This window comes from Nomascus leucogenys, chromosome 18 (assembly GCF_006542625.1).
Source record: "Nomascus leucogenys isolate Asia chromosome 18, Asia_NLE_v1, whole genome shotgun sequence".
Classification (NCBI taxonomy): Eukaryota; Metazoa; Chordata; class Mammalia; order Primates; family Hylobatidae; genus Nomascus; species Nomascus leucogenys.
In genome coordinates, this window is record NC_044398.1 from 40,946,085 (window position 1) to 40,966,687 (window position 20,603).

The window sequence follows — 20,603 nt, forward strand, 5'->3', positions numbered from 1 at the left end:
CATTAGTCATTCATCAAGTAGATTATTGCTACCCATGTTTTCTAGAGTGCTAGAAACAGAAAAGTGCTTTGCAAACTGGCAGACAAAAAAAATACACGTTAGCATATAAAGACGTAGGCCACAAAGACATAGGGTGATAGCAGCGTTCTCTTGACCTTTAGTGTGTGGTAGGGTGGGAGGGGTGGAGTAGTGGGCGCCTTAGTTTTTCCTGAAGAATAAATGAGATTTGCATAATCGCAGAGGATACTAGGGGAAAGCGCTGCTTGAATGAAGTCATTATGGCGGGACCATGAACAAACTGGTCTGAGAAAGTTGGAAACATTCATGGTCTAGAATCCCAGACTGGAGTTTGCTTTTATCCTGGAGAAAACTAGGTTTTGAAGGATTTTGAGAAGCTGATTAAATAGTTGGTATTTTGAAAGGAAGTGGTAAACATTTGAGTATCTATTATGCAAATAAAATTAAAAAAATTAAAGATAACCTACGTTTCTACTGCTCTAACAAGTCAAGTAATTTCATTTGAAACACCTTTTTCATTTTTTTAGGCTTACTCATTTTTTCTTTAAATATTTCATAGCCACTCCAATTTGTTTTTGTTTCATTACCACTTTTTATAGTTTCCTTTTATACTGTACCTTCAACCAGCCCTGGGACCTTGAGCAAGTTCTTCCAACTCTCTGAACCTTTGTGTCTTTAGCTACAAAATAGATTTTACTTTATATAGTTACGGCAGAAATTTAGAGAGATGATATATATCTCAGGGTTTAGCACCGTGGCTGGTATATAGTAAGTTGTTACTGTTATGAAAAGCAATTTTTTTTTCTTTTTTAAAAATATTCTGCCCCAGAGTCAGATCATACTCCCTGTAAATTCTCGGATAAAGCTAATCACTTTCCATGTCTTTTCAAAGTTTCTGCTCATTTGTTGATTGAATAAAGCCTGAACACTTCTGTGTCAGGCAGTGTTTTTGGCTGGGAGGCAGCAGTGACCCACACTGTCCCCCTGGAGCTCACATTAGAGAGGATGCTGACAGTCAGTGCAAACCTCTCCTGCCCGGTGGTGAGAAATCCTGTGAAGAAAAGTGAAGTGGATTTCAAGACAGAGTGGCAGAGGATGGGGTGGAGAAAGAGAAGACCTTTTTGATGAGGTGACATGAAGGGTGGGGTGAGCAGAGGCCAGGCCTGGAGGAGGGAGCAGGACAGGCATGCAGGAAGAACCCGCTCAAGGGAGGAGTCGCACATCCCCTCAGTCCTTAGCTTTTACTTGTTGGTTTCCATGAGCACTGTTGGAACTGTCAGAAGCTGGCTTTGACCACCTTGCTTCCTTCTCTTGGGATGCCTCCCTCAGGGGTTCCCGAATGAGCAGAATTGGGTTTGGTTTTGCAGGGACCGCTGACATTTGGGGATGTGGCCGTGGCCTTTACCTGGATTGAGTGGAGACACCTGGATGCTGCTCAGCGGGCCCTGTACAGGGATGTGATGCTGGAAAACTATGGGAATCTGGTGTCTGTGGGTGAGGATGGCTTTCTCCTTGACTCAGGATTGGTCTACTGGGAACTGTGTTTTCACAGGGTGAATGGTTTGGGGTACTGAAAACATCTTAAATGATGTGCTTTTTGTTTTGTTTTTCTCAAGTATGGGCTTAGAGGCTGGAGTTTATGCCCCTTACACCTCTCAAGAAAGGGCAGAGCCATACAGAGTTAAGATGGGTAGCTTTGTGGTGCCAACTAGCCCAGTTCTGGAACGTTTCTGTGTCATGATTCATCTGCCTCCCAAAATAGGAGTTTCTCGTCCTCCAGGAGGACCTGGTTTTCTAGTTGACTTTGCCCCCTCCATTTGCTTTACTCCATGAGTTGGACATCCTGGGTGCCACCCTCTAGGCCTCTCTGACCTGTCCATGCTCGTTGCAGATGCTCAAGTTGACACCGAGGTCTGGGGTGACTGCTTGTGCTTGTAACCGCCATTGCATTCCTTTTCATTCATTTTTGTTTTCTTCCTCTAAGATCCTTTTTCTTTATGAACAGGGCTTCTCTCTTCCAAACCAAAACTAATTACTCAGTTGGAGCAAGGGGCAGAGCCCTGGACTGAGGTGCGAGAGGCTCCATCAGGCACACATGCAGGTGAGTGGGTGGGGAACATCCCAGCAGCAGCTGAGCACACAGAACAGTACGGGGGCTCCTGAGTGGAAAGCTCATCTTTGAGTGCCCTGTTGGTGCAGAAAGGCACTGGTTTCCTCTTTTGATGTCATCCTCCTGTCAAGTGGCTGGCCACTTTTCTCCCCAGTCTTTCTGCACTTGGGAGGGCTGCTGCCTTCCTGAGGGCCTCAGGCCCATCTGTGCTATCTCCCAGCCTTCTGAAATCCTCAAGCTCTTTATGTGATTTTTCTCTCTCTCTTTCTAGGCTATCTTTTCACCAGGCTATCTTTTGTTTCTTTCTACTTCTGGTCCATTTTCTTTCTTTCTTTTATATTTTTTGAGACAGAGTCTCGCCCTGTCGCCCAGGCTGGAATGTAATCGTAGCTCACTGCAACCTCAAACTCTGGACTCAAGCCATCCTCCTGCCTCAGGCCCCTGAGTAGGAGTAGCTGGGACTATAGGCGTCCACCACAATGCTTGGCTAATTTTTAAATTTTTATTTTATGTAGAGATGGAGTCTCGCTATATTAGTCACGGCTGGTCTCGAACTCCTGGCCTCAAGTGGTCCTTCCACCTTGGCCTCTCAAAAAGTGCTGGTATTACCGATGTGAGCCACCACGCCTGGCCCATGTTCATTTTCGATTTTTTACCCACTCTCTCTCATGGAAGCTTGCTAACTCACTATATACCACTTCCTGGTGGTAGTCACAGATTCCAAACATAAGCATGGTTTTTTAGCTCTCAGGTAATTGCGATTTTTGGCAAACATATTGTTGGGGAAGCGTTTTCTTTCCTTTTCTTATGGATCTCCTTTTATTTCTCTTTTCTACTGTCCTTTGCTCTTGGCTCTCATTTTTTTCTGTGTGTACTTTGTATACGTTTCTGTGTGTCACTTTCTCTGTGCCATAGTTCATTTCTAAATCTCTAAGCCTGAATATTTCTCTCACCTAAAATATTTATCCTGCCAGTATTTCTTCTTCTAAAACTCTAATTGTCATTTTGCCTCCATCATCTTCAGGAGAATGTTTATAACTGTATTTCATGTAAAATACCAGTAATACATAGTCTTGCTTAACCTAGGTCTTTGCTGGTTGTGGGTGGGATGCTTTTGAAGTAATTCCTTTAATTCTTACTATGTTTAACATTTCCCCCCTAAATTCTTGTGTAGATTCTTTATATAGTAACAAAAGTCACTCAGTCTTCTTTATTCTTTGTTCTTTCTGTTTTAATTTTGGTTGTTATTTGAAATAGAATGTTTAAAACTTGGATGTAATGAAAACAAGCAATGTTTCCCCTAATATTTCTTTCATCTGCTTAGAGGACTAGTAAATCTTTCTACAAAGACTTCACAACCAGTCAGTATTTTATGTTTTTTTTTTTTTTGTGTGTGTGTATATTTCCCTTTCTGTTAGTTGTTAGACATGCTTGTGGTACCACATTCAGATGGTTCAAATGGTATGCAGTCTCCTTCACATACCTTTCTCATCACTCAGTTCCCCTCCCCAGAGGCATCCCTGTGTCAGTTTCTTGTGGAGATTTGCAGATGTGATGTATACTCTGTGAGAGTATCCATGAATTCTTTAAACACATGGTAGCATGCTCTTTTGCCTGTTACTTTGGCATTTATGTCTTAGAAATCATTTAACGTAACTATATTGTTTAGAGCTTCTCTCTCTCTCTCCTCTCTCTCTTTCTTTCTTTCTTTTGGAGACAGAGTCTCACTGTTTCCTAGGCTGAAGTACAGTGGCATGATCATGGATCACTGCAACCTTGACCTCCTGGCTCAAGCAATCCTTCTGCCTCAGCCTCCTGAGTAGCTGGGACCACAGCAGCATGCTACCACACCTGGCTAAATTTTTTTATTTTTAATTTTATTTATTTATTCTTAAAATTTTTTTTGTAGAGATGAGATCTCGCTATTTTGCCCAGGCTGGTCTGGAACTCGTGACCTCAAGCAGTCCTCTTGCCTCAGTTTCCCGAAGTACTGGGATTACAGGCGTGCGTCAGCGTGCCAGCTTATCTTTCTTTTTGATGCCTGCATAGTGTTCCACTTTATGGATGTCCTATAATTTATGTAATCAGTTCTCTTTAGTGGACATAATAACTCTGAACAGTGTTGCAGTGATTATCCTCATACACATCAATTCTCTTGTGTACAAGTAAATCTATAGAATAAATTCCTATAAGAATTGTTAAAGGTTAAAATTTTTAAATCCACTAAATTTGGTGGGTATTTCCACTATTAATAAAGATAATACATGTTTATACTCCTAATGACAACATATGAGTGCCACTCTTAATAGCTTGTCAACAGTGTCTTACATGCTTTGATCCTTGCCAATCTGAGAGGTGAAAGTATTTTACTGTAATTTTAATTTGCCTTTCTCTTATCAGGAGTGTGATTTAGCATGTTTCAACATTTTCAGCAACCCTTGTATTTATCTTTCCTGAGAACTGCCTGTTCAGCCCTTTGCCCATTTTACTGTTAGATTGTTGGTCTTTTTATTGTCAGTGTGAAGGGTTCTTTATACATTCAGGAAATTAATTGTATATCATATATATCACAGATTTTTTTTAAAAAAGTTTGTTTTATATCAACTTTATATTAACAAAGGTAATGATGGATATTCTTGTCTTTGCATCTTTGCATTGTGTCTGGCCTTCTCATTTGAGCTGCCTGTTGAGTTGGGATACACATACATTGTTATTTAAAGGAAGTATTTCATTCACATGTTTTTTTAAGAAATTTTAGTTTTTTAAATCAAGCATGATTGCTGAATTTTATTAAACGCCTTTTCAAGATCTATGGAAATATCTGACTTTTCCATTTTGATCTTTTTCTGTGGTAGATTTTATTCTCAATTATCTTGGCCATGACACATTATATCATTCTCTGAATATGACAGTGGATGATTCTGTTTGCGAATCTGTTATTTAAGTTTTTCACTGATACTTAAATGTATTTACATTTTCTTTTTCATCTGCCCATTTTCATTGGGCTTTTATTTTAATTTTGTAATACTTTCATAAAACTTTTTTTGGTCTTTCATATTTTTATCCTTTAGTCTAGTTTAACTCACATGATAGCTGTTCCCTAAAGGTTTGGGTCCTTTGTCCCGTTTTTGCTTATTTATTGTGATGGGGAGCAGAGGGGAGGAATTGGGGGTACTTTTTTTGACAGTGTTGTCAATAGTGACTTGTCCAAATAGATTTTCTCTCTTTAGGAAACAGTTTTAGTAATTTATAATTTCCTAAAAAGCATCCAGTAATTCAAGGTCATAAGTTACTTGTGTTGAACAAAGTAGCTTTTTATAACTCTTTTAGTAATATTCTCCGCATCTTTGGTTACTTTTCCCTGATTTCTTACTTTGTCTTTTTCCTGTTTCCTATATTTTCCTATTTCCCCTTTGTTAGCTCTGTTTTATTTTTTTGAAGAAGAGTATTTGGATGTATTTATTAGTGTTACTGTTTTCTGTGTTTTGAATCTTAAGTTCCTTTTCCCTTTTGCTTTCCTTGGGTTTATTTATTTTCTCCTAAACATTTTAGTTATTCATTCATTGATTTTTCTTCTTTCTTATTGATGTAATATAACTATTTAAAGCCTTAAACTTTGTCTATGTAATGTTTTAGTTATATTCAGTAGGTAACAATATGTAGAGCTTTCATTATCATATTTTAGATATTTTGCAATTTGTGTTTTGATTTCTGTGATTGAAGTACTAAGAGATTGATAAGCTAGACTCTTCTTTCTTAAAGCTTTAAAAAAGTTAACACACATATATAGAAAAGCTGATAAAATATGTATACAGCCTAAATTAGTATTTTAAAACTCTGTACCCATGTAACCAAAACTTAGGTTAAAAAATAGAACTTTGGCAATACCCGAGTAAATCACATCATAATTCCTCCCAATTATTATCCATTCTCCTCCCCTTGAACTAACACTATAGTTTATTTTTGCCTATTTTTAACTTTATGTGAATGGTATCATATCGTACATATAATTTTTGGTCTGGCTTATGCGTAACATTTTTTCAAATTCATTTTTAGTTATTTCTTTGCTGTGGATCAATGCTTCTGAAAACTGTAGCATGCCTCAGAATGCATGCTGCAGTACAGTTGCAGGGCCCCCTGCAGAGTTCTTTATTCAGCAGGTTCTCAGGCATGCTGATGCTGGTGCTGTGGGGCTGGAGCCCATGCTTGGAAAATCACTGTTCTAGAGTGACTCATTGTGTGACTCTACTGTAGTTTCTCTCTTATATTCAGATGCATATATGGCATTTTCCAGCTTTTGGCTATTACAAGTGCTGTAAACATTCTTATACTTTATTTTTTGGTTCCTATGTGGCTACATTTCTGTTGGGCATGTATTCAGCTTTAGAATATAATGTCAGATAATCTTCCAGAGTTTTGTACCCAGTTATACTCCTTTATCAGTGTGTGAGAGCACTCCTTGTTCCATGTCCTGGCTAGCACTTCCTGTGGTCAGTCCTGTGAAGTTAGTCATTCTGGTGGATGTTCTGTGTGACTCATTGTGGTTTTCATATCCATGTCTCTATATCTAATGAGGTTAAAGACATTTTAGGGCTGGGCACGGTGGCTCACGCCTGTAATCCCAGCACTTTGGGAGGCTGAGGTGGGCGGATCACCTGACGTCAGGAGTTCGAGACCAGCCTGGCCAACATGGTAAAGCCCTGTCTCTACTAAAAATACAAAAAATTAGCTGGGTGTGGTGGCACGCACTTGTAGTCCCAGCTACTCGGGGAGCTAAGACAGGAGAATCGCTCGAACCTGGGAGGTGGAGGTTGCAGTGAGCTGAGATTGCGCCACTGCACTCAGCCTCGGTGACAGAGTGAGACTCCGTATCAAAAAAAAAAGACCTTTTAGAATATTTATTGGTCCCTGTAGAGCATCTCTGATTGGGTAACTATTTGAAGAGCCTGTTACTGATTACATGTATTGTACCATCCCTCTCTCTGTTGTTACTGACTGTTAATGGTCTTGATGAGTAGCAGTTCTTCCTTTTTCTGGGCTCAAGCAGTCCTATCTCAGCTTCCTGAGTAGCTGGGACTCTAGACACATGCCACCATGCTCAGTTAATTAAAAACATGTTTTTTTTTGTAGAGATGGAGACTTGCTATGTTGCCCAGGTGGTGGGTCTGGACCTCCTGGCCTCAAGCCATCCTCCTGTCTCAGCCTCCCAAAGTGCTGGGATTACAGGCGTGAGCCACCGTGCCCAGCCCAGTTCTTCCAGTTAATCAATCCCTTTCTTTTTTGTCAGTGCTTTTTTGTGTCATGCTTTGTTTAAAATGTTTATTTTAAATTATATATTAACAATTATTATTTTTGTGATTTTAATATTTTTTCTTTTCCCGAGATCATGAAGATATTCTTCTGTGTTAATTTCTAGAAGCTTTATTATTTGGTTTTTATGTTTACATTTACCATCCTCTTAGAATGGATTTTTGTGCATCATATGAGGTAGGGTTTATATATTTTTTTCTCCTAAAATGTACTAATGCAGAGCCTCCTCTTCCTCACTGCTTTGTAAGACCACCTTTTTCATAGAACAAGTGCCCATATGTGTCTTCACGTTGCCAGCTTTACAATCAGTATCTTGAAATTTTCTCTAGTTTGATCATAATACATTAAACACATATCCCATCAAAGGCCATTGGAAGAATCTGGGCTGTTTCTGACTGGGCTTCACCTTCAACTTGCATTTCCTTGAAAAAATAAGTCTTAGCTCTAATATCCGTTGTATGGAATTTCTCCCCAGACTACTAAGTATAAATACATATAAATATATGTATGTGTATATATCTTTAGGTATAGATAGATACAACTTATGTTTATAAGAAAAGTGCATTTAGTAAAATAATTGGTTGGTGATTGTTAATTTTACTACAAGTTTGGCTCTATTAGTTTTTCAGAATGTTTTTGTCTGAATCATTTTGCTCTGTCTGTCTTAGGTCTTGTGTCTGTACTTTGTAAAAAGCTAGAGAAAATTCACATAGTACACCCATTGATTGGTAATTTTTTTTTGTTTTTTGAGACAGAGTCTTGCTCTGTCACCTAGGCTGGAGTGCAGTGGCATGATCTCAGCTCACTGCAACTTCTGCCTCCCGGGTTCAAGCGATTCTCCTGCCTCAGCCTCCCGAGTAGCTGGGATTAAAGGCATGTGCCACCATGCCTGGCTAGTTTTTGCATTTTTAGTAGAGATAGGGTTTTGCCATGTTGGCCAGGCTGGTCTCGAACTCCTGACCTCAAGTAATCCACCCGTCTTGGCCTCCCAAAGTGCTGGGATTACAGGCATGAGCCACCGCGCCTGGCATAGGTATGTTGTTTTTTAGATATGTTAAAAATTTAGTTTATAGTAAAATCTTACTGGCCTGAGAACTATTTTTGTTCCTTGAATATTTTTTCTGTTTTCTTTTTTCCACTGAGTGATTAAATATTGGTTCACTCTTAACTCCTCACAGAGAAATATTTTTCTCAAGTTCTTGGTGACATCATAATGTTCTCAAATATACCACCTGCAGAAATCTGCCCTAGTAGTGATTATAGCTTGCTTTGTGACTCTGGGCTTTCTCCTCAATTTTGTATTTATTCTCACATTGTCTTTTTTCTTTTTTAGCTGTTTCCTGTGTTGTCTTCCTAACTTGGCAACTTCTTAGACGCTCACTGCATTCTTTAAATGCAATGTTTATAGTACAGATTCTTTTCTTTTCTTTAAAATCATACTTCCTTTTCCTGCCCTTAGTGTGGCCATCTTTTCTCAGCAAGAATCACAAGTGGGACACAGTAATAATTTTTCATAACCTTTAGTTATGTAGAATAGAACATTATTCAAGTCCTTGCACAACTCTCACTTTCAGCATTTCAACATAAAGAACATTTGAATTTTTAAAATTTTCTTTCAGTCCAGGATTACTGGTTTGAAACAAAGATGTCAGCCCTAAAGCAAAGCACTTCTGAAGGATCCGTTCTGGGAGGGCGAATGAAAAGTGTCATGATGGAAAAAGGCCTGGGCTGGGAGGGCAGAAGCTCCACAGAGAAGAACTATAAGTGCAAGGAATGTGGGAAAGTCTTCAAATACAATTCGTCCTTTATTAGCCACCAGAGAAATCACACCAGCGAGAAACCACATAAATGTAAAGAATGTGGGATCGCCTTTATGAACAGTTCATCCCTGTTAAATCACCATAAGGTTCATGCAGGCAAACAGCCTTATAGATGTATTGAATGTGGGAAGTTCCTGAAGAAGCACTCAACGTTTATCAACCATCAGAGAATTCATTCTAGGGAGAAACCCCACAAATGCATTGAATGTGGAAAAACTTTCAGAAAGAACTCAATCCTTTTAAGTCATCAGAGAATTCATACTGGCCAGAAACCCTACAAATGTAAGGACTGTGGGAAAGCCTTCGCTCAGAATGCAGCCCTTACTCGTCACGAAAGAATACATAGTGGAGAGAAGCCTTTTAAATGTAACAAGTGTGGGAGAGCTTTCAGGGATAACTCTACTGTGTTGGAACATCAGAAAATCCATACTGGTGAGAAGCCATATCAGTGTAATGAATGTGGAAAAGCCTTTAGGAAGAGCTCAACTCTTATTAGTCACCAAAGAATGCATACTGGGGAGAAACCCTATCACTGCAGTAAATGTGGAAAATCCTTCAGGTATAGCTCATCCTTTGCTGGTCATCAGAAAACTCACAGTGGAAATAAACCGTATCAGTGTCATGACTGTGGGAAGGCCTTTACAAAGAGCTCAACCCTTACTGGACATCAGAGAATTCATACTGGAGAAAAACCCTATCATTGTAGGAAATGTGGGAAAGCCTTTCGGCACAGCTCAGGCCTTGTTGAACATCAGAGACTCCATACTGGGGAAAAACCTTTTAAATGTAATGAATGTGGGAAAGCTTTTCCCCGAAGTTCAGCCCTTAAACAACATATGAAAATTCATAATAAAGAAAGAGCCATGAGATGTAGTTAGTGTGGCAAATTGTGCAGAGTAGTTTATTCCTTCTGACCATCATAGAGGAGACATTAAATAAATTACGCATTTAACAGAAATACTCTGTGTACTTCTGAGAGAACATATCACTTGTGAGGATATTCATTGTGGGGTTCTACTAGTGAAACATTTGAAGAAACTAAATGTATGTCAGTATGGAAGTAGTTATAGCATACTGTGTGCTAATTGAAAAGAATGAGGTGGAGCTGTAAATACTGTAGAAAGCCAGGCATGGTGGCATATGCCTGTAGTCCCAGTTACTTGGGAGGCTGAGACAGAAGGATTGCTTAAGCCCAGGAGTTTGACTCTGTAATGCACTATGATTGTGCATGTGAATAGCCACTGCACTCCAGCCTGGGCAACATAGCAAGACTCCATCTCTAAGTAAAAAAATGCAACAGTAGAAATATACCCATGATAATATACTCGATATACGCTTGTTAAAGAAGCAAGTTTCAGGAAATCTATATTATATGCATTCAGAAAGACCTGGAAAGATAAAGACCAATCTTAACAACAGTTATCTCTCTCTCTCTCTGTTTTTTTTTTTTAAAGAAACTAGCTCTTACTCTGTCACCCAGGCTGGAGTGCCATGTGATCATAGCTCACTGTAGTTTTGAACTTGGGCTTGAAAAACCTTCCCACTTCAGTCTCTGGAGTAGCTGGGGCTACAGGCACGTACCACCACACTCAGCTAACAGCAGTTATCTTTGATGAGGATGTAGTATAGGTTGAGCATCCATAATTGGAAAATCTGAAATCTGAAGTGCTCCAAAATCCAAAACTTTTCTGAGGACCAACAGGTGCAAAATTCTACACCAGACCTTATGTGATGGGTTGCAGTTAAAATGCATCCCCAAGATTCCTTATTATGTGCATGCAAATATTGTAAAGTCCAAAAAAGTCTGAAATCCTAAATACTTCTGGCCTCACGCATTTCAGACAAGGGATACTCGACCTATATTGGTATGATGAAGTGAAATTTTGACTTTGGCTGAGTTCTTTAAAATGAAATATTTAATCAAGCATCATTCATGTATCTTCTGTAACTTAGTATAGTTATCTTCCTATATAGGAAAACTTAGAAGTCATAAAAATAAGACAAATGCCACACAGAAAACTAAAAGCTTTTAGTTTCTGCAACTAGAGGCTTTGTAGTATTAAAATACAAAGGGCTGGACTTGGAGAAAATATTACCATCATCATATTTAACAGATAACACTTAGAATATTTAGAGAGTCCTTAAAATACATAAATATAAAAATTCCAGTGGATAAATGGTCTTGGATATGAATGTACAGTTGTCAGAAAAAGAAATATAAATGATTATGCCTACCAACTTTGACCCTTTGACCTAACATTTCTACTTAAAAGTAAAGGTGGTCTTTACAGCATTGTAGTAATGAAGAGGTGGAGTCACTGTGATATCTGTCATCAGAGGAATGTTTAAGATACATGCAATCTTTGGACTACCATGTAGTCACTCAACATTTAATTAAAAGACGGTCCTTTAATTAATTAACATTTGGTGAGTTAGACTTTTTTTTTTTTTTTTTTTTGAGACGGAGTCTCGCTCTGTCACCCAGGCTGGAGTGCAGTGGCGCAATCTCAGCTCACTGCAAGCTCCGCCTCCCGGGTTCACGCCATTCTCCTGCCTCAGCCTCTCCGAGTAGCTGGGACTACAGGCGCCCGCCACCACGCCCGGCTAATTTTTTTGTATTTTTTTTTAGTAGAGACGGGGTTTCACCGTGGTCTCGATCTCCTGACCTCGTGATCCGCCCGCCTCGGCCTCCCAAAGTGCTGGGATTACAAGCGTGAGCCACCACGCCCGGCCGAGTTAGACTTTTATGAGCTGACAGGCAAAGCTGTCTATGACATTAAGTTGAAAAAGACCCAAAGTAAAGAATAATGGTATAGTACTTCTTTTGTATAGTCAATGCATTGCCTGAATATTTTATGATAAAAATATATCATGGATATAGTTCAAAATGTAAAAGCAATAAAGCAAACTTAGGAATGTTATAAAATAGAAAAGAAAGGATCTAAGTATTCAATTCATGATTGAAAAGGGCCAGATTTAATCAAAAGAAGCACGGTTGCACACAAATAGATGATTGTTGGTAAGAACTGGTTAAGCTGCTTTGGATAACAGTTTGGCAACATGAATGTAAATCTAAATGTATGTTCTCATTGACCCAGAAATGCCACCCTCAAACATTTAAGGAAATAATTTGACTAACTTACAGAGCTTGCATTGCTCATCATCATTGGTTATACTAATATCCTGGAAAGAGGTGGGAGAAACATCTAAGTAGGGAAATGTTTAAATAAGTTATGAAACTTTCATAGGCTAGCATCCCAGTTACTACAGATGTATAATGAACCATCACACACTTAGTTGCCAGTATTTATGTTCACAGATTTTGTGAGTCAAGGATTCAGAAAGGGCACAGCAGGAACAGCTTTGTAACTCCATGATGTCTGGGGTTTCAGTTGGGAAAACTCAAGGTTGGAATCGACAGTTGGTCAGTGGGGTCATTTGAAGCGGCCACACTATGATAGCCACAAGTGGCTACTGAGCAGTTGAAGTGAGGCCAGTCTGAATGGAGACTAGTGTGTTGATTGAAAATAGGACTGTAAGTATAAAATGTGCATCAGATTTCGAAGACTTTGTATAAAAAAAGAAACTAAACTATCTTAATGGTTTTTATATTGATTATATTTTAAATAGGTTAAACTCAATGTATTAAAATTTTAATGTGACTACTAGAAAATTTAAATTTACATATGTGGCCTACGTGTCTGGTTCGCATGTTTCTATCAGACAACACAGCTGAAGGCTCCATCACAAATTGGGTGGTTGATGCTGTTGGCTGGGACCTCAGCTAGGGTGGTTGCATATGAACACCTACATGTGATCTTTTTATGTGGCTGCATAGGCCTCCTCAGCTTGGTGCCTGGGTTCTGAAGAGTCAGGCAGAGAAACTGTTATTGCCTGTTGTGATCTAGCATCAGAAATAACAGCATTTCGGCTGGGTGTGGTGGCTCATACCTGTAATCCCAGCACTTTGGAGGCTGAGGTGGGTGGATTGCTTGGGGCCAGGAGTTCAAGATCAGTTTGGGCAACTTGGTGAAACCATGTCTCTACAAAAAAATACAAAAAAATTAGCCAGGCCGGGCACGGTGGCTCACGTTTGTAATCCCAGCACTTTGGGAGGCCGAGGCGGGCGGATCACGAGGTCAGGAGATCGAGACCATGGTGAAACCCCGTCTCTACTAAAAATACAAAAAAATTAGCCGGGCGTGGTGGCGGGCGCCTGTAGTCCCAGCTACTCGGAGAGGCTGAGGCAGGAGAATGGCGTGAACCCGGGAGGCAGAGCTTGCGGTGAGCCGAGATCGCGCCACTGCACTCCAGCCTGGGTGACAGAGCGAGACTCCGTCTCAAAAAAAAAAAAAAATTAGTCAGGTCTGTGGCACGTGCCTACAGTGCTGGGGAGGCTGAGGTGGGAGGATTGCTTGAGCCTGGGAGGCAGAGGTTACAGTGAACCAAGATTGCACCACTGCACTCCAGTCTGGGCAACTGGAGTGAGACCTTGTCTCAAACAAACAAACAAACAAACAATAACAACAACAAAAAACTCAGTGTCTCTTTCTCCATAGTCAAGCCTGTCCAAACTCAAAGGGGAGGGAACATAGACCGTACTTCTTCGGAGGAGTATCAGAGTCACATTGTCAGAAAATTATATTTGATGGAATATATTATTGCAATAATTTTGGAAAATATGATCTATCATGGAATATGATACAACCATTAAAAAGGATAAAGTGGATATGTTGGATGAAGAAATAGGTTACAGGACAGTATCTGAAAGCTTATGGCAGCAACTTAGAAGTATAATCTTTGGAGTCAGGGTGCAAGATGCAGCTTACCTCTTAATATACTTTGTGAAACTACTGGCTAGTTATGTAGCCTGTTGAATTGTCTACCATGTTCAGATAAAAAAGAACTAGTTTTATTAAAGGAGGTAATTTTATAAAGTGGTTAGCTGAATACCAAATGCAAAGTGCAAGGTAAATGTTAGCTGGTGCTGTGTTAGTGATACTCATTTCTGTTTTTTTTTTAAAATGTATAGTATGTATATATGTACACACACATATATATGTACACATGTATATACATATATTTTTCATATATTTTTTAAAAATATAAAATTATAATTTCTGCATAAAAATATAAAATAAAAAAATTTCTCTCATATATATATATGAGAGAGGTCTTTTACAGAATTGATTAAAGATCTCAAAAGAACATGCTCCACCATCATCTATATCGTGTGCACAAGGCTCAAGAGGGGCCAGTGATTTTACCCGTTGTCAAACACCATGAACAAAGCCTGGGTATTGGCTTGTCTTATTGAGGAAACCTACTTTAACATGTGAAAATGAATAAAATATTTCAAAATGGTAATGATAATTATGGGATTTTTGGTAATGTATTTCATTTAAGAAGTTTTCATTTAAAAGAATAGGGTGTTTATTCAAAATGGGACAAGACAGGACAATAAAAGAAAGCTGACCAATATTCCTTATGAGCATAGAAGCAAAAATCTTGAATAGAATATTAGCAAATAAAATCCAGCAATATATAGAATTAATAATATAGAATCATGATCAAATGGGATTACAGCTAGTTCAGTGTTTGGAAATCAATCAATGTAATCTACATTAAAGAAGATTAAAGGCCAAAGAGGAAAAACCACCTGATCATACCAACTGATGCAGAAAAAGCATTTGACAATATACAATATCCATTCATGATACAAGCTCTTGGCAAGCTAGTAGAAGGGAAGTTCCTCAACTGCATAGAGGCCAACTATGAAAAACCTACAGTTAATCTCATACTTAATGGTGAAAGACTGAATATTTTCCCTATAAGGTGAAAACAAGGTTAGGATATCTGCTGTCACTACCCTTATTTAACATAGGACTGGCAATCCTGGCCAGTGCAATAAATCAAGAAAAGGAGATAAAAAGCATACAGATTGTAAAGAAAAGACTGTAACTGTCTGTTTACAAAGGACATGATTGAATATGTAGAACATACAAAGGAAGCTATAAAAAGCAAAAACCTGGCCAGGCATGGTGGCTCAACGCCTGTAATCCCAGCACTTTGGGCGAGGCAGGTGGATCACATGAGGCTGGGAGTTCAGACTAGCCTGGGCAACATGGTGAAACTGCATCTGGATAAAATTACAAAAATTAGCCAGGCATTTAAGTGCATGCCTGTAATCCCAGCTACTTGGGAGGCTGAGGCAGGAGAATTGCTTGAACCCAGAAGGTGGAGGTTGCAGTGGTCTGAGATTGCGCCACTGCACTCCAGCTTGGGCCACAGAGCAAGACTCTGTTTCAAAAAGAGAAAAAACAACAAAAAAACAAAATCCAATAACTAATAAGTGAGTTTAGCAAGATTATAGGATCCAAGGCCACATACAAAAATTGTTTCTACACACTAGCAATGTACAATTGAAAGCTGAGATTAAAAAGTGTCATTTGCAATAATTCATAAAATAATGAAATCCTTAGGTATAAATCAAAACATGCATAGGACCTGTACACTGAGAACTATAAAATGCTGATGAAAGTAATAAAAGACCTAAATAAATGGAGAGACATGTCATATTCATGGATGGGAAGATTCACCATAGCCAAGATGTCAGTTCTCCATAAATTGATCTTCAGATTTAACAAAATATCAGTCAAAATCCTGGAAGGATTGTTTTGTAGATGTAGATAAGTGGATTCTAAAGTGTTATCCAAGGCAAAGGAACTGGAATAGCTAAAACAAGTTTTCACAAAACTAGAAAAAACTTTGACTCACTTTACACAATTTAAGACTCTAAAGATACAGTAATCAAGACTATGGTATTGGTGGAGGTATAGAAGTATACATCAGTGGAACAAAATAGTCAAGAATGGACCCACAGAAATATGACTAGTTAAAAAATTTTAAACGTGGGTGCAAAAACAATAGGGAAAGCATTGCCTTTTCAACAAATGGTATTGGAGCATTTAGACATGTATTAAAAATGATCTTTGACCTATACTTCACACTTTACACATAGATTAACTCAGAAAGGATTATAGACCTGAAAGTAGAGCACAAACCTGTAAAAATTTTAGAAGCAAACATAGGAGAAAATCTTCATGATCTGGGTTAGGTACAGAATTCTCCGACATAACACAAAAACCATAATCTGTGCAGAAAAATATTGATAAACTGCAGCTCACAGTTCTGGAAGGTGGGAAGTCCAGTATTACGTTTCTGGCATCTAGTGAGGAACTTCTCGCTATGTCATCCCATGGTGGAAGGTGAGAGGGTGAGAGAGAGAGAAAGTGAAAGTGAAAGTAAAAGGGGTTGAATTCCCTCCTTTTATAACAAACCCACTGCCATGCTAACAGCATTAATCCATTCACTGTACCCACATGGCCTTATCATCTCTCATTAGGCCCCACCTCCCCAAACTTGCATTGGGAATAAATTTCCAACACATGATTTTGGGGGAACAAATTCAAACCATAGCAACAATAAAATATTTGAGATAAATTTAACGAAATAAGTGTGAGACTTGTACACTGAAAACTACAACCATTCCAGAAAGAAATTTTTAAAAATCTAAATAAATGCAGGGACACTCTACATTAATGGAGTTGAAGCTCAATATTTTAAGATTGCAAAACTCTTCAAACTGATCTATAGGTTCAATGCAGCACCTATCACATTTGCAGCAGGGTTGTTCTGAACAATTGACAAACTGATTCTGCAATTTATACTAAAAGAAGAATTGAGAATGGTCAAAACAATCTTGAAAAATAACAAAGAACAAAATTCATCCTAGTTTCAGAGCTTACTATACAACTACTAAGGGGAAAAAACAAACTTTTCCATCTGCTCTCACACCATGACGACAATCAACACAGAAGACTTCTGTGACCAAATGTGTGGGGATTTTTCCTGTCTGACAGATAGTGTCAGATCCCACAGGTTGAGGGCTCAGCCCTATAAGACTGCCTACACCCTCTCAGATGCTAGGTGCATCTGGAGGCATTCTGGAGGTAAGCCCTGGCCACCAGAACTTCTGACCCACCAGCTTCAAGTTGGGGCCCCCACAATCACCTCTTTGGGTTCCATTTACATAACTGCTGTCACCACACAATGTGCTAGAATGGGTCACAGAACTCAGGGAAACACCTACTTACATTTACTGGTTTATTCTTAAGAATATTACAAAGGAAAGTGATGAGGAGGTGCCTACAGTGAGGCATGTGGGAAGGGGTATGGAGCTTTCATACCCTCCTGGAGTGTGCCACCCACCAGAACCTCCATAGGTTTTGCTATCTGGAAGCTCTCTGAACCCTGTCCTTTAGGTTATTATGGAGGCTTCATTACATAGGCATGATTGTTTAAACCATTGGCCATTGGTGACCAACATAACCTTCAGCCCCTCAACCCTCTCCAGAGGAGGTGGGCCTGAAAGTCTCAACCCTGTAATCCTCCCTTTGTCTTTATGGTGACAGCCCCATCCTGAAGCTACCTGGGGGGCTGTCAATGCATTAACATACAATAAGACATCGCTTTGGTGTTTCTAAGGGTTTTAGGAGTTGTATGCTAGGAAATGATTTATATATTATGTATTTTGCAGTGTCACAGCTACTACATTAATCAAGACAGTGTGGTCATAGCATAAAAGTAGACATATAGACCCATCAAACAGAATAGAGATTCTAGAAATAAACCCTTATGTTTTTGGTCAGTGGATTTTTTTTTTCAGACAGGGTCTCACTCTTTTGCCCAGGCTGGAGTGCAGTGGTAAGATCATGGCTCACTGTAGCCTCAACCTCGCAGGCTCAAACGATCCTCCCACCTCAGCCTCCTGAGTAGGTGGGACTACAGATGTGCGACACAACACCGGCTAATTTTAAAATATTTTTGTAGAAATGGAGTCTCCCTATGTTGATCAGGCTAGTCTTGAACTCCTGGGCTCAAGCAATCCTCTTGCCTCAACCTCTCAAAGTGCTGGGATTACAGGTGTGAGCCACTGCATCCACCATCATTGGATTTTGTTTTTTAATGGGCTCAAGTGATCTCTGTAGTCCCAGCTACTTGGGAGGCTGAGACGGGAGGATCACCTGAGCCCATTATCAATGGATTTTTGACAGATGTGCCAAGGTAATTCAATGTGGAGAAAGGATAGGTTTTTCAACAGATGGTGCTGGAATAATTAGATATCCTCATGTAAAAAATATAAATTTAGTCATTTCCCATCATATATAAAAATCAAGAAAGATCATTGACCTAAATATAAGAGGTATAACTCTAAATTTGGTTTGGGATGTAGAGGTGAAGGGAAAACTTCCCCATTGCCCTCTGAAAGTTTGCTGAAAATCACTGACAAAAGGCAGGTTAATAGAAAAGGCATGCACATTTATTTGATCATAGTTTTACTTGAAATAGCCTTCAGAAGGAAGACTCAAAGATACAGGGGATAGGGCCCATTTTTATGCCCAGGTTCAATAAAATATGTACAGCCATGTAGAAATCTGATGGGATGAGAAGGGTGTGATCCGATACTGATAGACTGAATGGGGAAAGGGGAAACCCAGCAGGGCCTGTCTGTCTAGATTGTTCGTGGCCTCTCTAAACATGCATTCCTTCCTTCTGGCTCTGAGGCAGGGCCCTCTCTGGAATGGGGGTCTTAGGACATACAGTTAAACAAGGTAGGTCTGATAATTTTTTTATGGGCTGTTTTTACACAGAAAGATATGGGAAAGTTAGAGACATATTTTTAGGTTCTATTGCTGGCTTTGGAGAAAAGGGGTTCTGGTTTCTATGACTTGCTGGGGAAGAGGGATTCTAATTTCTATGGCTAGCCTAAGGGAAGAATGGGGGGCCAGAGGCAGAAAGGTTAAGAGAAAGTCAGAGCTGCTTCTGTGGCCTTCATTTTTGGGTATCATTTTCTGAGACCCTACAAGACAATCAATTCTTAGATATGGCATCAAAAGTAAAAGTGATAAAGAAAAAAAGAGATTGATAAATTAGACTTTATTAAAATTAAAATCACTTGCATTTCAAAAGACACCATTTAGAAAGTCACAGACCAGGAGAAAATATTTACAAATCATACATTTAATATGGAATTGTATCCAATAATATATAAATAACTCTAACAACCCAATTATTACTATTATTATTATATATATATATATATTTTTTTTTTTGAGAGAGTCTTGCTGTGTCACCCAGGCTGGAGTGCAGTGGCGAAATCTCACCTCACTGCAACTTCCGTCTTACAGGTTCAAGCGATTCTCCTGCCTCAGGCTCCTGAGTAGCTGGGATTACAGGCGTGTGCCACCACGCTTGGCTAATTTTTGTATTTTTAGTAAAGACGGGGTTTCGCCATATTGGCCAGGCTGGTCTCAAACTCCTGACCTCAGGTGATCCACCCGCCTCAGTCTCCCAAAGTGCTGGGATTACAGGTGTGAGCCACTGTGCCTGGCCCCAATTATTATTATTATTAAACTAGACAGATAATTTAAAAATAGTTAAAAGATTTGCATGATCAAGGAAGTGAAAAGATGGCCCATAGAATGTCAGAAAATACTTGCAAATCATTTATCTGATAAGGGACTTGTATCTTGAATATATAAAGAACTCTTACAACTCAGTAATAAAAAGACATTTTGCTGGGAGCGATGGCTGATGCCTGTAATCCCAGCACTTTGGAAGGATGGCTTAAGTCCAGGAGTTTGAGACCAGACTAGGCAACATAATGAGACCCCCACCCCACCATCTCTACAAAAATAAATAAATAGAAATTAAAGAAAGAAAAAAAATTAGCCAGGTGTGGGGTGTGGTGGCAGGGACTTATAGTCCCAGCTACTCAGAAAGGTGAGGTGAGAGGATTGCTTGAGCCCAGGAGGTCAAGGTTTCAGTGAGCCATGTTCTCACCACTGTACTCCAGCCTGGCTCTGACAGAGCCAGACCCTGTCTTAAAATGATAATAAACCCCCAAAGACATTTTCTTTTTGAAACAGAGTCTTGCTCTGTCACCCACGCTGGAGTTCAGAGGTGCAATTTTGGCTCACTGCAACCTCTGCCTCCCAGGTTCAAGCAGTTCTCTGCCTCGGCCTCCTGAGTAGCTGGGATTACAGGCACCTGCCACTACGCCTGTCTAATTTTTGTATTTTTAGTAGAGATGGGGCTTCGCCGTCTTGGCCAGGCTGGTCTTGCAACCTCGTGATCCACCTGCCTCGGCCTCCCAAAGTGCTGGGATAACAGGTGTGAGCCACCGCACCTGGCCCACCCCAAAGACATTTTAAGAGTAGTTGTATTAGTAGTTGTATTAGTTGGTTAGGGCTGCATAACAACGTGCCATAGACTGGCTTAAA

The 20,603-nt window shown here is 39.5% G+C and overlaps 1 protein-coding gene across 1 annotated transcript; it reads left to right on the plus strand.

Moving 5' to 3' along the window:
* Positions 1–1,294: 1,294 nt before the first annotated feature.
* Positions 1,295–10,676, plus strand: ZNF485 (zinc finger protein 485). Its single transcript, XM_030798095.1, has 3 exons — positions 1,295–1,512; positions 2,024–2,119; positions 9,058–10,676. Exons 1-3 carry the CDS (start codon positions 1,479–1,481, stop codon positions 10,134–10,136), a joined length of 1,209 nt encoding a protein of 402 aa, XP_030653955.1. The 5' UTR covers positions 1,295–1,478; the 3' UTR covers positions 10,137–10,676.
* The last annotated feature ends 9,927 nt before the right edge of the window (positions 10,677–20,603 follow it).